Consider the following 16,445-nt stretch of genomic DNA (forward strand, 5'->3'; position numbering starts at 1 on the left):
AGAACATAGTGTTTCCTGGTAAATGATGGAGCCTAGAGCTAGAGAGCAAGCAGCATTCTGAAAAAAACATTTCCACACCAAATACATGTGTAATTAGCACCATCATTGGCTCCCAGTGGTGAGCATCCACAGCTGAGTGTCTGGGTGCCACTCCTTTGGACAGCAACTCGGTGGTGTGACAGGGTCTGGGTGAGGGCTGGTGGCACCAAGAGTTAATGCAAGAGCTCAAGGAGCATTGGGACAACACTCTGAGACTCATGGTGGTGTTTGGGGTGTCCTGTGCAGGGCCAGGAGTGGGACTTGATGATCCTTACCTCTTCCAGCTCAGGATATTCTATGATTGTATGAGTGACTGAAGATTCCCAGGTTCCAAACTGAGACATACACTCCACTTGTCAAGGATGGCATGTGCAGCTTCCATGTGACCTCTCAGAGGCCCTGAGGCCTCTATGGGTGTTTTGGGGTGTCCATCTGAGCAGGCTGGACACATCCAGCTGCCCTGGGCTCAGTGCTGGCACCACTCAGTAGTGTCTGTTGTGTATTGGGTGCACTAGGGTGCAGTTGTTGTAGGGTTACACAGTTCTTCTCCTCAAAAACCTTCAGGCTCTTCCCAGATTTCTTTAGTCTGAGAGTGAAAATGGAAACTCCCAAGAGAAAGCAGTCTTTAAGAGGAGAAAGAGTAGGCTGGAGCTGGACTGTAGATGGAAACCCTCTGTCATGGTGTGTCTGCTCTGGTGCCATGGAGCAGGTAACGGGAACAGCTGACGTGACAAGTTGCTGTCACATCTGTCCCCTGTGGCCAAGGTGTGTCTGCTTGGCTTTCCAAACACTGCTCAGCTGGAAGAGGCGGGACTTGGAGGCTTCAGCATTTCGCTGTGCTGAAGGACAGCCAGAGGAACTGCTGGGGTCTGGGGGCAGAAGGGGCATTTCCATGCACAGGTATCCTCAGGCTCCTGGGGTGCCAAGAGTATCCAGCAGCTTCGATTTTTGGCTTTCACAGCACGTGCTGGCTGGGGCTGTCTCACTGTGTGCTCTGTTTGCAATGCAGGGTGAGGAAGGCCCTCCCAGTTTGGAGTACATCCAGGCCAAGGACTTGTTCCCCCCGAAGGAGCTCGTAAAGGAGGAGGAGTCACTGCAGGTAAGGAATTAAAAACACCCAAACAGCTCTGGGATGTGGCAGGCTGGGCTCTGCAGAGCAGCTCTCCAGCCCAGGACATCCTGGAGGCCATGGGCCAGCCGGTGCTAGATGCACATTTGGAGCAGCAGGTCCTTGCTGTGTGTGGGGCCAGGCCAGCTGTCCCCAACGCCCTGTCCCTGCCTGCCCAGCCCTGGCAGGATGTGTCCAGCACTGCCAGAGCTGATGCAATACACGGCCAGCCCAGGTATTCCCTGTGGGAATGTGAGTGCCTGCCCTTCAGCCTGCATGCAGGGAGGTGCTCCCAGGACAGGGGAATGTGGGGCCATGCTCTGTGCAGCCATAGCATGCTGCTGCACTGCCTGCTCTCACATTGCTCCTGGCATTTTCCTGCTGCATGGCTGCAAGGAGGAACCTCCATATGGTGCCAGCCTGCTGCTGCAGAAAGCCCTGGGAAAGGCCCTGGGTGCTGTTGCTGCTGTGTAGCAAGGGCAGTTCCCTCCTGGGGATTGGTGCTTCCTTTAACATCATCCAGTGCTCATTGTCCTCCTCCTGGGGCTGGAGCCAGGCTCACCTTGTTCTTGCTGCTGCTGCAGTGTTGGAGTTTGTTCTGAGACTGTCACTGCCTTGGCAAACAGGACTGGGCAGAGTCAGGACTGAGAGCTGTTGGCTTGAAGGAGCAGCCACAGTCTGGGGACTTGTGCAGGGTCAGGGCTGTGGCTTTGGGGAGTGAAGCTGCTGAGGCAACTCTGAGCTGAGACTCCTGGAGAAGAGCAGACTCTGCTTTAGTTTGCTGTGTGGAGAAGTAAAGATCACCTCTCCCAAGGGTAATTTGCCTTCAGTAAATTGTTAATTGATTGTAAAACGGAGTGTTCAAGGCCAAGTTGGATGGGGCTGGGAACAGCCTTGTCTAGTGTCTCTGCCCATGGCAGGGGGTGGAACTGGATGAGCTAGCACTGGGTATCACTCCCAACCCAAGCCATTCCACAATCCTGTGACTCTAAAAGGATGCCATCAATTGATAACAAGCAGCATTCAGGCACCTGCTGGTTTATTCCAGGATTTCCCTCCGTTGGTTCTTGCAGCCTTACCAGCCCCTTTCTGTTCTGTCTCCCTTCTGTTGCTGTGTGAAAGAGCCACGTAAGCAGGAGAAACACATGCCAGCTAAAAACAGCTCTGGCAAGCATGCAGAAATCAACTGCAGAAATAAAGAGAGGATATTCTCTTAGGCAAGTAATTAATATTTTTCAAGAGTGTTCGGACAGATGCCAGTCTAAGGTGGTTATTTTTGTACAAAGAAAGGAGAAGTTGTTAGTACAGTTGTCACTTGAAGTCTGAAATCCAGGAAATTCAGGTTTTTAGGCAGCACATACCCAAACCATAGAAACAACTTAAAAATAAAGAGAAGGTGGTCTGACTTGTACTAATTACAGTGTAATGAATTGTGTCATCTGCCCTGTCTGGCAGGTTTCAGCTCTGGCTGAAGTGATAAATCATCGTGACATTTTTTGCATAATTGGTTACCGACATCACCTGGTGTAGGTGGCATTCAGGGAACAGGAGGAGTGTGATTAACTGAGGACAAAGGGGCCTAGTGAATTTTAGGCTGTTCTGCCTTTTTTTTTTTTAATATAAGTCAAGCTTGGCTGTCTACCAGGATCCTGTGTTATAAAAATAACTATGGCATGTCCAGACTGATGAGGAAAAACAGACATTTGATTATCTAGATATCAAAAAAAAAATACAGGTAACTTTAAGGAAGCTTTATGGCAGTTTAGCCAGGACAAGCTTCCTCAGTTGTGTAAATAGCTATACATAGAGACTCCCTCAGAACCTTGTTAGCAGCAACTTGACACAACTTTGGTTCATTTGCTTACCTGGGTGGTACTGCTGAGTCTCACAGTGCTCTGAGGGCCCCCTGTGTTTAAAGGACACAGCAGGACCACATAGGTGACACTGCCCTGGGGCAGAGGGTTCTGATCAGCTACAGAATCCCAGAATCACTGAGGTTGGAAAAGACACCCAAGACCATCAAGTCCAACCTGTGGTTGATCCCCACGTTGTCACCCCACCCAGAGCACTGAGTGCCACATCCAGTCATTCCTTGGACACCTCTAGGGATGGGGACTCCAAGCCTCCGTGGGCAGCCCCTGACAATGTTTCCCAATGGTGCTGGGCACTGCCAGAAGCTGTGCAGAGCACTCCTGATGTCCTCTCTGAGCCATCCTGCAGTCATGTCCCTCTGGTGCCAAGGGCTGGTTTCCCCTCTTGGGCGAGCAGGCACCATCAGTCCCTCTGTCCCCAGGCCACCCCTCGCTGCCAGGTGTGCACAGCACACACGTGATCCTTCAGGAGGTGTTGCTGGCTCTGGAGGTATCCTTGGGAAGAGCTCCTGGGTGGGGCTGGGCAGTGGGTGCCAGTGCTGTCCCCTCTCAGGGCACGAGGAGCACATTACTGGGAATGGTTCCCTGGGAGATGCACTGCAGAGGTGATGGGCAGAGTGGCACTGGGAATTGCAGTGCACAAGGTGTCTGTGTGTCCTGACGTGGTGCTGTGTCCCTTGCAGGTGCCATTCACTGTGTTGCAGGGCGAGGGGGTGGAGTACCTGGGCCATGCCAACGACGCCGTGATCGCCATCTCCAACTACCGCCTGCACATCAAATTCAAGGACTCTGTGATCAATGTGAGTCTGGCTCTGCCTGCACCATCACCTCTCACGGGGGTTCAGAGCAGGGAGGGCTGGGAAGGTGCCTCTCAGAAGATGCCAGGCCTGAGCATGCAGTTGCTGTTTTGCTGCTGTATGTAGGTGTGAGGATGGAGTTTTCCTTTGTTGTTTTGCTGCTGTATTTCGGTGTGAGGATGGGGTTTTCCTTTGGAGAGTAATTAGGTCTTTTCTTTACTGTTTTCTTTAAATTCAGCAGTAACCTTGGTGGTTTTAAGGCTGTCAAGGTCTCTTGCAGGCTAGTTGTGATGAGACTTCTCCCCAGTGCAGAGTCAGACAGTGGGAGCCTGAGGCTTTCTCTGACTGCCTTGACTTGCCATCTCTTACTGCAGCTGTTGTTTGGCTCAGTTACCTGTGCTTGGCTGGATGTGACTGAGTCAGGAACTGGCCCCGGGTGGGAGATTACTGAGGGAGAGAACAGAAATCAGAATAGTAATCATGGCAGGAGCTCTGTGCTGACTCATGGAGCTCCATAACCCTGGGAGTGGGTTTGTAGTTTACAGAAGCAGCTCGTGACTGAAGGAGCAGTGCTGGAGCGTGAGGAGCCTGCAGGCACAGCTGCTGGGGCTGCTCTGGCCTGTGGTGTGCCTTGTCATGCCCTACATCTGTCCCTCCCTCGCAGGTGCCTTTGAGGATGATGGAAAGTGTGGAGTGTCGGGATATGTTCCAGCTTCACATCGTCTGCAAGGACTCCAAAGTGATCAGGTATCTGGTTTATTGCTGTGGTGCAGCTGCTGCTGCTGCAGGCTGGGAGCAGCTCTGGTGGCTCCCTGTGTGCTGCCGTTGGAATTGAGCTGTCCATGCTCAGGGCTCTAAGGCTTGGGGCTGTGTTCCTTTTCCTGGCTCAGTCCTGCCTGGATGAGCATCCCCACTGAGGGTGATTTGCCTCTGGGTTTGCAGGTGCCATTTCTCCACCTTCAAGCAGTGCCAGGAGTGGCTGAAGAGGCTGACTCGAGCCATCGCCCGCCCTGCCAAGCCTGAGGACCTCTTTGCATTTGCCTACCACGCCTGGTGCTTGGGGTTGTGTGTGGATGAGGAGGATCAACATGCCCATCTCTGCCGTCCAGGTGAGCTCCTGGCCTGGCCCTTCCTGCTCCTCTGGCCAGCAGCACTGCAGTGCAGTTGAGCTCTTGTTCAGAAACCCTGTGTGGTTTCAAATTCACCTTGCTGGGTCATCCTGAGCCTGGCCTAGAGATCAAGCTGATGGGCAGATGCTGCTGGATAAGAAGCACAGTGAAAGGAATTAGTTATAAACAAAGAAACTTTCTGAGCCAGGAGCACAGAAGCAGCTTTTCCCTTTCTCCTTGTGAGAAAACATCCCTTACTTTAGTTCTCTCATCACAGTGGTAGAGACCTCAGGCAGTCCTGTCCTTGAGTGGCAAACAGCATCAGTTTTTAGGCAGCTTAATTAATATGAGCCCATCTGCATCTCTTCTCCAACACCCAGAAATGCTGTGACATTCCCAGGATCAGGTCTGTGGAGAGCTCTGGCTCATCCTTACACAGGCACAAATCAAATCTTAGAGTCCATGAAGAGAAAACCAGAGCTGTGCTGGTGCCCTCGTGTGGACTGGGAGTTTCCCTTCCCTGGGAACACAAAGTTCACTTGCAGTTGCTTTGTCTTATCCATGATGAAGCTGTTTAAAACAAGAATTAAAATGAGCGAGAAACCTGACTTTAGACTGAAAAATGTGCTGATCCTAGAGGAGAGCAGCAGTAGCCTGAATGGAATGTCCAAAGACAGGCTGGATGGAAGGTTGGGCTTCAATAGGAGAGCTAATCCAAGAGAAGCTGATAGGGAAGAGGTAAGCAGTGATAAGCTCTATGTCCTTCCCATGCCCCAAACCCCAGCAATCAGAGATATTTGCTGTCTTTCCTTTAGGGAAAGTATAATTCCCTTGTATAAATAAACTCACCTGTGCAAGTTGTTGGTTGCAGGATATGACTGAGATGAGGAGCTTTGCAATGTTTATTTATTAACAAGATTTGACACTGGAGCAACAAAGGCATCCAGAATTTGTGGGGCAAGGCTAAAACATGAGAGAGGAAACCCTGAGTCAGCGTCTGAGAGCAGTCTGGAGGAAAGAACTGCCTGGGGTGGGTGCTCAGTGCTCCTTGCCATGGGGTTCCTGACATCCACTTTGGAAGCTGTCTGTGCCAGAAGGGCAGAAGTGAATTAAATTAACCCCCCACACTCACCCATTGACATGGAGAGGCTGTTTCTGTGCCCTGAGATGAGATCTGACTTGACAAAACAAGCAGAAGAACCCCTGTGAGGGACAAGTCTTTTTAGCTTCTGAAGCACAATCCTTGCTGCCATCCAGCTGCCCTGGGATTTCCCCTTGCCACAGAGATGCTCTGAGAACTGGAGCCCCTCTGCTCTGGAGCCAGGCCAGGAGAGCTGGGGGTGTTCAGCTGGAGAAGAGAAGGTGCCAGGGAGACCTCAGAGTCCTTTCCAGTACCTGGAGGAGCTTATAAAAAAGAGGGAGAGACTTTTTATAGGGTGGATAGTGGCAGGACAAGGGGAACCAGTGTTAAGGTGACAGAGGGCAGGGTTAGATGGGATGTTAGGATAAATTCTTTAATCAGGGGCTAGAGAGGCCCTGGCATAGGCTGCCCAAAGAAGCTGTGGCTGCTCCATCCCTCAAAGTGTCCAAGGCCAGGCTGGATGGGGCTTGGAGCATCCTGGTCTAGTGGAGTCCCTGCCCATGGCAGGGCGTGGAACAAGATGGTCTTTAAGGTCCATTCTAAGCCAAACCTTTCTGAGGTTTTGTGATTCTCCCCACCCTGTGACAGTTACTGTGGAGCTGCTGCGAGCACTTTCAGGTTTCCTCTGTCAGTGCTCTCAGTGATTCCCTGTGCTCTGTTCCTCAGGGGACCACGTGAGGTTCCGCTTCGAGATGGAGCTGGTGAGGATGGGCTTTGACCTGCAGAACGTCTGGCGTGTCTCTGACATCAACAACAACTACAAGTGAGTGTTCCACCACCAGGCTCTCCCCACTCTCCTCCTCCCTTGCTTTTCCCTTGGTAATCCCCGTGCAGAGCAGTGGGTGAGTCAGACTCCAGCTAATCCTCCTTCCTGGCCTTGACAACCCCCAGGCAGATCAGCATATGAGGCAGATCTCTTTTCTCTCTGCCTTTCACATCATGGAATTGGAGAGGGAATACAGCCCAAACATCAGAGCTAGCAGGAGCTGTAAATTCTTATGCAGGTAGTTCATAATGTGATGGCTCTAATTCCTCCTGTAACACATTTGGGAGTGTGGATTATCTGTCTGTCATGGGTTTGTCTTTCTGGTCAGTCTGTCTCTCTAAAATGCTCAGTTTGACATGACAAGCACAGTTTTCATACACTCAGGCAGCTGTTCAGCTCTGTGAGGAGCTGGGGCTGAGCCACTGGAGAGCTGTTGGGATGCTCAGGAGTCTGGGGATGAGTGAGGCTCATTCAGTCAGAGCAGGAGAAGCTAAAGGCTGATCTGCCTCCAGCTGCTGGCAGTGGCACGTGACAGAACAAGAGGTGACAGCCCCAAGGTGCAGCTTGGGAGGTTCACAGTATGTAGGGGAAAAGAGAATTCCCTGGGAGCGTGGTGCTGTGGTGGACACATCCCCAGCCGGGGGATTCTCCATCATTAGTGTCACATTCCAGGTGACCCAGCATTGGAGGTGGTCCCTATGAGCAGGGGCTTGGAGTGGAGGTCTCTACAAGGTTTTCCCATCAGTCAGTGTTTCCAGCCTGTCTCCTATTCCTGCAGGAGCACAGGTCTCTTGGAGAAGGGCAGCTGCACTCTTTGCAGCAGGTGGCATTAAGCCAATGGGATTTTAAGCTTTGATGGACATACTCATTTGTGCATTCCCTATAATCCTGTTCTTGAAACCACTGCTGTCCCTCAGTCTTTCCTCTCTGTCCCAGCCTGTCCAGGCATCCCCATCACCTGGGGACTGGACAGTTCCAGGTCACTGGTTTCCTGTGGAGACCATGAGAAGCTTCAGACACACTGGACTGGGGAAATCCCAGTTTTGGAGTTGCTGCCTGTTCACCCTTCCTGAAGAATCCAGGCCACAAGCACTAAATTTGGGGATGATTTCCATTTTCCCTCTGCCCCACTGACCGTGCTGTTGCTTTGGGACTGTTCACATGATTCTGCTGGCATTTACCCAGTTTCTCCAAGAATGCCAAATGAAAGTTACTGTCCTGAACTGCTCAGTTTTGGAGTGCACAGCCTGTGGGTCCCTGCCTTAGATAGAGTCTCTGCATGTCAGGCTTTCTCCCCTGCTGGATCTTGGGGTGTGGTTGCCTCTGACTATTTCAGGAAGTTCAGCTTCCATTGACCATCTGTGCTTTGCTTCCTGGCCAATAATCCACAGCCATTAGCCACCTTCTCTGAAGGCAGGTGTTTGATTTCCAACCAAACCAGGGAAGAAAGGACTTAAAACAAACCTCAGCAAGCTGGGTGTGGGCCTGGCTTTGCTTCCCTCCACCTGCTGAGTTCCTCCCTGAGGATCCTCACAGGTCCCAGCTTCCTGCAGACATCCCCAGGATCTCAGGGGTGGTGTAATTGCCTTGTGCAACTCAAACCAGTTCTCTCTTGCTGCTGGGGGAGTGTGGCTTTAAATCCTGCCTTGGCTTTTGATCATAACCACCTGCCTCTATTCACAGGGATCAGGTTACTTTTTAACTGTTTATAGTCCTTTTATCTTTTATTTCCCTGCATTGGCAAAACAGAGTTGTTAAAGACAGGATACTCCAAGGTAATGGCTTTGTTCCTTGTCTTTCAAGTCTGTTCCGAGATGTCCTTATCTGGGAACTATTATCTTCTTCCTGGCGACAGCCATCATAAAATGAGAGCAAAACAAGCTTATAATAACCACTCCTTCAGTCTTGATAAAAGTGTGCAGTGATAATAAAATTATTACACGGTCTTTCCCTGGCTTCTCACATCTTCAGGGATCTGACACCCAGGGAAATGGGATCACTCCAGCATTCCCCATCTGGTGCACACAGGCTGTCCGAGGTAGGAATTGTTTCATATCAGCCTTAGTGCTGGTGGGTTTGGTACACATGTAGTTCCTTCAAAAAAAGGGGAAAACCTCTCACTTTTCCTCCACTGTTGATGCTCATTTTCAGGTTTTCATCTTTTTATGGTTTTATTTAACTTTGAGTTTATGAGGGAAAAGTTGCCTGGAGTTCTGTTACTGCTTTAGCCAGATGGTGTTTCCTCCTGGTTTCTGGGGCTGCTCTTAATTCAAATTTTGTCTTTTTTTACCGTTCTCTATAAATTTTAATACCATCCATACCATTGGAAAGTGATAATTAGTGTCCTTGCTTGCATTTGCCACAGAAACATGTGGGCAGTGAGTCTGTGAGGACTGTTAGAGGTACCCATGTGTTTGCCTTCTGTGAAGGGAGAGCTTGGACAAGGCTCTGAGGGACAGAATGGGATTATTGGGGTGTCCTGTGCAGGGCCAGGAGCTGGACTGGATCCTCATGGGTCCCTTCCAAATATTCCATGATCTCTCTCATTGCTACATTATGGTAATCTAATCGATCCTTGCCCACAGGACTTATTTGTGTCTGTGTTGTTGCAGCCACCCTTTCCTGCCATCAAACCTCACAGTTCCAGGCTGTTTCCCTTGGTGCTCTGGCTCAGCCTGGTCCCAGGGCTTTCCAGGCCACCCCACTGCAGGTGGTTCTCTTTAGGACTCCTGTTGTGGTGAAAAATGATCGTTGAGGTTCTGAACTATTTCTTATCTTCTCAAGAGCAGCTGTTTCCTAAGAGGAGCATCCTTCAACTCTGTGGGGACACACCTGTTAAAAAACACAGGTGCAAAAAAAATCTGAGAAAAAAACCCTTCTGAACATCCTAATCTGCCCTATCTGCTCGTTCACTGATGTTTCAGGTAGCTCTCACACAGCCTGGGGTGTGATCTCCGTCTCAAAAGCCATGTTGACTTTTTCCAAGTGCACTGAAATTACCCTTTATTTCATTGTTGCTGTTGTGGGAGCTTTATCCCCTCTAAAAACATTGTTGAATCTACTGAGTGATGAATGCTGTGACAAAGAGATTTTTCAGTTATTCTACCTTGGAGCAGCTTAGGCCCAAAGGAAGAGTCAGAGACTTCTATATAATTTGTCTGGGAGCACCAAGAAACACCTGGATGTGTCTGAAAATGTCACCTTTGGCTCAGGCACTATCCTGAGATGTGTGTGTTCTGTGTGAAAGCAGCACAAGTTGTTCTCCCTTGGGAATTTCTTCCCTCACAGCCTTTCTGCATCTCTTTCAACCTCTGTGGATGTCATTCCTGTCACTCCAAGGGTTGGTGGTGTAGCCTCAATGCTGTCCTGTTTCTCTTTAGGCTTGGGATTTGATCCATGCACATTCTAGTGGATGCTGGTCACTCTGAGCATCAAACATTTACCTCCACCTTTCCCTGGAAGTTGCCCACACTTTGTTCATGAGCTCAGCCTATTGCAGCCTTTCCACAGAGCTTGTACTCTGAAATTTAGGATGCCACAAATATTCTTCCTTGTATCAGTTTATGAGATACTGTTAAGCCAACAGAGTTACTTATCCTGACTTCTCATTTCTCCTATTGTAGTCCTCTGGAATTCTGGCCTAGAAAGACAAGTCTCTTTGTCTTGACCTCATTGCCTATTTCTGTGTACCTTACTTGAATTTGGCTTAACTTCTTAGAGCTGTCCTGTTTCCTACCTGGGTTTTATTGATTTCTATCTTACTGTTTTCCTAAGGCTACAGAGTTCTAGTGATTTAACTCTTGGAAGATACACTCCTGGACTACTTCTCCCCAGTTTGTACTTTAAGACATCACCCATGTTTGATCTGAGGTGCCAGGGAGCTGTTTGAAGCCCATTCATGTATACACTCAGCTATTCCAGAAGTTCCTCCAGACCTGAACAGGTGCTAATCCTCTCCCACATTCCTGCATCCTCAGTCACACTTCACTGCTGCTCTAATTTCCTGACCACCTTTACTCATGGAATCTGAGGCATTTCAGAGGTGTCCAAGCCCAGACATCCTACCACAGACAACCTGGTCTTCACCTTCTTGACTGACAGCTTTAATTTTGCTTTCTGAATTCCTCATCCTCACCCAGTTGTTTTTATCCCTTAGCCACCCTTGCTTTCTGCCTGGGGCTCTCAGAGGAGCTGTCTAGACACTGAAGTGCCATTTTCCAACGTGGCAGGCAGTGCTTGACTAGCACCATGAACTAATTCATACTGGATCATGCCTGTTGCCATCAGCTGGGATAGCCTGGGCCCAGGAACACCAGACCACCCTCTGGAGCTTACTGGCTTCATCCTTTCACCCCCCTCACTTTGCTCCCCATCTGCCCTGAAACATTCCTGCTAAATGATGTGGGATAGCCTTGAGCCAGAGCTGCTCTTTGATGTCCCTTGCCACATCCTCACCTGTGCCTGTCTGAGCTCAGGGGGCTCAGCTGGTCCAGCTCCCAGGCACTGCTGTGTGTGAGGCTCTCCTGTGCTGGGAGCTGCAGGGGCAGGGGAGGAGCTGCAGGAGCCAGGAAGCACCCCCTGCACTCCTGCAATTTTGTGTGTGCTTCATACAATCCCAAAATGCTTTGGGTTGGGAGGGACCTTAAAACTTACCTCATTCCAACCTCCAGCCATGGGCAGAGACACCTTCCATCATCCCAGGCTGCTCCAAGCCCCATCCAACACTTGGACACCTTCAGGGATCCAGGGGCAGCCACAGCTTCTCTGGGCACCCTGTGCCAGGGCCTCCCCACCCTCACAAAGAAGGATTTATTCCCAATATCCCATCAAACCCTGCCCTCTGGCAGTGCTCTCTGCTCTCACTGTTCTCCTCTCACTGCTGGTACATGTTCAGATATCTATTAGGAATGTGATTTCTGGCACCCCACCAGGCAAGATATGATTCAGCTCTCCCTCCTGTCACTTTATTTCCATACCCCCAGTCCCCACTGCCAAATTTCTGGGCAGATTTGTGTCTTCCTCGCTGAGCAATGTGTCAGGTTGAGCAGTGGTACCTGTGTCCTGCAGGGCAGAAAGAGGCAGGTCATTCTTTACTAGAAGCTCTGTGTGTACCTGCTACAAGAAAACAAAATCTCCACCTCAATTACTGACTCTTCCCCTAAACCCTCATGAATTCTTAAATCCAGAGGTTGTCCTACAGGCATCTGAGGAAGTACTGGGATACTTAGTGTGAGCCCAGAGGTGAGGCCTGAGGTGAAAGGAGGTTGTCTTCTCTCAGCTCATTCCTGACAGCACTTTTTGGATCACTTGTTGAGGCTGCACTGAGACAGATATGAAGAGGAAGAGCCAAAGTCCTGCATATTGAGTTTAGGGAAACATGAGCTGCTCTGGGGCAGATTTTTTGATTGTTCAGTCCTCACCTTGCCCTCGTGCTTTCTCTTCTCCAGGCTTTGTTCCAGTTATCCCCAGAAGCTGCTGGTCCCTGTCTGGATCACTGACAAGGAGCTGGAGAACGTGGCTTCGTTCAGGTCATGGAAAAGGATCCCTGTGGTGGTGTACAGGTAAATGCAAACCCACATTCCCTCCCCCAAACCCTGGACAGCTGCCCATGTCCCTGCAGTCCTGCAGGGGCTGTGGGACAGGGGGTGACAGGAGAGCTGTTTATCCTTTTGCCTCCTGCCTGCAAATGTGGTGCTCCCAGGGCTCCTTCTCCCAGCAGCATCTGCAGCAGGGTGTTTGCCAGAAGGGAGAAGCAGTATTCCAGAACTGTCCTTTCCTGCTTTCAGTTAGATTTGAAGGTGTGGGTAACTTTCCTCCTACGAGAGATGTTGCAAGATGAGGTCAAATTAAAGTTCTCTCGGAGTTTCAAAACCTTTGCACACATTGGTCCTTGTCTGGCTGCTACTTTGAAGAGAAATCTGAGCCAAAAGGAGCCTGCTGGGTGCCCTGTGCTCAGTGGGATGTGCAGACCTGGACAGAGCTGGGAATGCCCAAATCTGCAGCTTCTCAGGAGGGGCAGTGGAGGGAGAGCTCTGATCTCTGCTCTCTGTGACCAGGGACAGGACCCGAGGGAATGGCTGGAGCTGAGTCAGGGGAGGTTTAGGTTGGATTTTAGGAAAAGGTTCTTCCCCCAGAGGGTGCTGGCACTGCCCAGGCTCCCCAGGGAATGGGCACAGCCTGAGGCTGCCAGAGCTGCAGCAGTGTTTGGACAGCACTGCCAGGGATGCACAGGGTGGGATTGTTGGGGTGTCTGTGCAGGGACAGGGGTTGGACTGATGATCCTTGTGGGTCCCTTCCAATTTAGGATATTCTATAATTCTATGAAATATTCCCTGACCAGCCTTCCAGAAGTAATCTAGAGGGGGATGCAGGAGGCCAGGCAGCCAGTGGAGCAGGGCTCTGCAGGGTAGGGGTTGGTTCCTTACTAATTGTGTCTGCTAGGGGACTGATGTGTTTGAAACCAACAGGAGGCTGATGCAAAGGGACACTCAGGCAGTTGTGCTGTTGTGAAATGTACATTACGGGTTTGTGGCCTTAGACTCTGTGTCAGCAGTTAGCAAATCCAAATATAAAAAAAATGTTAAAATATCAGAACTGTATTGGAAAACACAAAGGTCAGGAAGCAAACCCAGTGAATTTACAGGTACCTTAACTCTGCATCTTCACATTTCATGGCTTGCTGTTGGATGAGGCAAAACACTGTGTGTTCCTTCTGGAACTCAGTTCTGCAGCAGAGTAAGAATAGAGCACAGCTCATCGGATGGAGCCTTTCCCTCCTTGTAGCCAACTCAGCTAGGAAGTTAATTGTATTTGTGATTCCTTTTGCTAAAAATGGCTGGTGCTGGAGCCTGTCCCACTGTGCCTCCCCACCTGAGGGCAAAGCCGTGTCTTTTTCCTACTCCAGCAATTATTTTGTTCCTTGCTTTATATCTCTGTAATAGTACCCAGTAATTTACAGGCTGAGTGCAACCCTTTGCAGCCTGGGATCAGATTAGAAGACGCTGACAAGTGATGTTACAAGATGGGGCAAGTGTTTGGCCATGTGTGTCTCTGATTTTCATGTACTTTTTTTACCCTTTGCCCTCAAGATTGAAGGCTTTGGGGCAGGAGGGTCCATGGCTGCTTCTGCAGTGCCTTGTGCTGTGTGGAGATGCAAAGCCTCACACTCAGCTCCTCCTCCTCACTCAGAGTTCAGGAGAAAGTGCACGAGTGCCTGCATCCCAGAGACTCTGACAGACCTCAGAGCTCTTGGAGAGTAAGGCTGATCTCATTGGGTCCCAGTCAGATATGTAAAACATGTCACCAAAGGTACCACATTATCAGATTTCTTTAAAAAAAAGTATAATTTAGCTATTAAGCGAAGCAGAAATTCAGGTCTCCATCTCAGTCCTCTGTGGAGATGCACAGGAGCGATGCAGGAGCCTCCAGGCACAATCCACTTCTAAAACAAGGCAAAGGATGCAATCAATTATTTAGCTGAGTACAGAGGCAGACGGGCACGGCGTGGCACTTCTGGCTCTGTCTGCTCAGCCACCTTGAGGAGACCTTGGGCCTGTGGCAGCAGGAATGCTGCTCCTGACACTCAGCATCACCTGCCAGGAGAGCAGTGGGGGACAGCAGGCACTGCTTCAGCCCCACAGCTGAGCAGCAGCTCTCGGGCTCTCACATCATGCCAGAGTTGCAGGTCATGCCAGATGGAGGCAGGAGTTTATCCCAAAGATTTGGGAAATGGAAGCACTTGCACACCACATCTCGGTTAGGAACCTTTAGGCTGGGCTCAGTAAACCCTCTCCAAGCTCTTTCCTGTGCTTTAAGCCCAGGTCCTTGAGTTACAAGTGCTCATCCACGGGCAGGAAATAACAGAGAGGAGACTTGGGAGATCACAGAGCCATGGAATAATTTGGATTGTAAGGGACCTTAAGGATCATCTACTTCCAACCCCACCACCACCTTTCCACTAAACCAGACACTAATTAATCTGTTGTGGAGGATTGTTGTGGGTTAAATGGCATGTACTGACAGTATCAGATGTGCTCTAGCCTTGTGCTCAGAATGAATCTGTGAGCAAAAACTCAACTAATAAACTACAGAGGCACCTCATATTCCAGCTTTGGGTCTTCAGTCATTAAAACCAAACTGAGGATCCCTAAAGAGTAATTTGCTCCACATAAGTTAAAACACTCTGGCATTTTCTGCCATTCCCATTTCAAGAAAGGAATGTTTTCCTTTGAGGAAAACCTCCCCAAAAATCACAGGTGAGAAAAGCCCTTAAATGGTTCCTGTGCTCGTGCAGGAGAGTTGTGCAGAGAAGGCAGTCAGGCTCTGGTGCTCCTCTGCCCTGGGAAGCTCTTGGCAAGCTCAGCTGTGGTTTTGGTTCCTCTGCTGGCACCTGCTGTACTTTCTGCTTCACATTCATTGGTGCTGCCACATTTCCTCATTTCCTGGCATGTCCCCGTGTCCCTTGAAGGTCCCCAGGAGTTGTTCAGTGCTCAGAGGTTTGCGTTACCAAGAGTTTTGTGAGTTCAACACGACCCTGGTGACACCAGCAGCTTTGCACAGAGGGCTGCTGTGCCCCACACTCTGTCCTGCCCCCCAAGCTGCCTGCTGGGAGCAGTCCCTGGCACAGCCCCTGCCTTTCCCAAAAACGTGCTCAGGCACTGTCTGGGAAGGTGTTGGTTGGCACAGGCCAGGAGCTGTGGGTGGCTCACAAACAGGCTCGGATGATCACAGGCCGGTGCTTAAGTCCACACCTTGGCTCTGTTTCATTTACTACTATAAACAAATCCTCTGCTGCTGTTTTATCCATCCTTGAGTGATCCTGAAGGCAGGAATAGATCTCCTGGGAGTGACTGCTCTGCAAGTCACCTTGCAAAACAGGGCAGCACTGAGTGTAAAGGGACCCCATGGTGTTTTGACTTGGCTAAACATGAACATTATTTCTTTGGATGGCTTCAGTTTAAAATCCTCATTGTTATTATCTGAGATGTCATTAAGGAAGCTACATAAACTGACAGAGGGTGAGGTTAGATGGGATATTGGGAAGGAATTGTTCCCTGTGAGGGTGGGCAGGCCCTGGCACAGGGTGCCCAGAGAAGCTGTGGCTGCCCCTGGATCCCTGGCAGTGTCCAAGGCCAGGTTGGACAGGGCTTGGAGCAGCCTGGGACAGTGGAAGGTGTCCCTGCCCATGGCAGAGGAATGGAACTAGATGACATTTAAGTCCCTTCCAACCCAAGCATGATTCTGTGATCTCCAGAGAAAGGCTGCAGGAGGGGTGGTGGGATGGTTGAGCATGTTTGGTGTGTGGATCTGGTGCAGGTCTGTCCAGTTTGTTATCCCATCTCCAAGAAGGACCAGGCACCAGGAGCAGCACCTCAGGGAAGTGTAACAAATAGGACAGGGATGCAGATACTCTTTCCTGGTGCATCTTTGGAGCATCTGCTGTCTTAGATTTCCTACACCCATTTGAGAGAATGGGTGACTGTGTCTCATTGTCACTTGGTGAACCTGCCAAGTGTTGTGGAACTAGTTAGTAGTTCCACATTGAACTGTGGCAGTGAGTCCACTCTTTGTTTCGTTTGTTGTCCAAGAAATACTTGAGTTTCTGAAGCAGATGG

At 50.1% G+C, this 16,445-nt stretch overlaps 1 protein-coding gene across 2 annotated transcripts in view; it reads left to right on the top strand.

The window, feature by feature from the left end:
• MTMR4 (myotubularin related protein 4) overlaps positions 1-16,445 on the top strand; it is a 56,690-nt gene that overhangs the window by 29,512 nt on the left and 10,733 nt on the right. For both annotated transcript variants that reach the window (XM_085078685.1, XM_085078684.1), the window contains 6 exons: positions 1,049-1,138; positions 3,702-3,818; positions 4,480-4,562; positions 4,758-4,924; positions 6,732-6,828; positions 12,279-12,392. In XM_085078685.1, the coding sequence (XP_084934811.1) occupies positions 1,049-1,138; positions 3,702-3,818; positions 4,480-4,562; positions 4,758-4,924; positions 6,732-6,828; positions 12,279-12,392 (668 nt within the window). The remainder of the gene's footprint in view (positions 1-1,048; positions 1,139-3,701; positions 3,819-4,479; positions 4,563-4,757; positions 4,925-6,731; positions 6,829-12,278; positions 12,393-16,445) is intronic.

This window comes from Lichenostomus cassidix, chromosome 19 (genome assembly GCF_008360975.1).
Source record: "Lichenostomus cassidix isolate B80296 chromosome 19, HeHo_3.0, whole genome shotgun sequence".
Classification (NCBI taxonomy): domain Eukaryota; kingdom Metazoa; phylum Chordata; class Aves; order Passeriformes; family Meliphagidae; genus Lichenostomus; species Lichenostomus cassidix.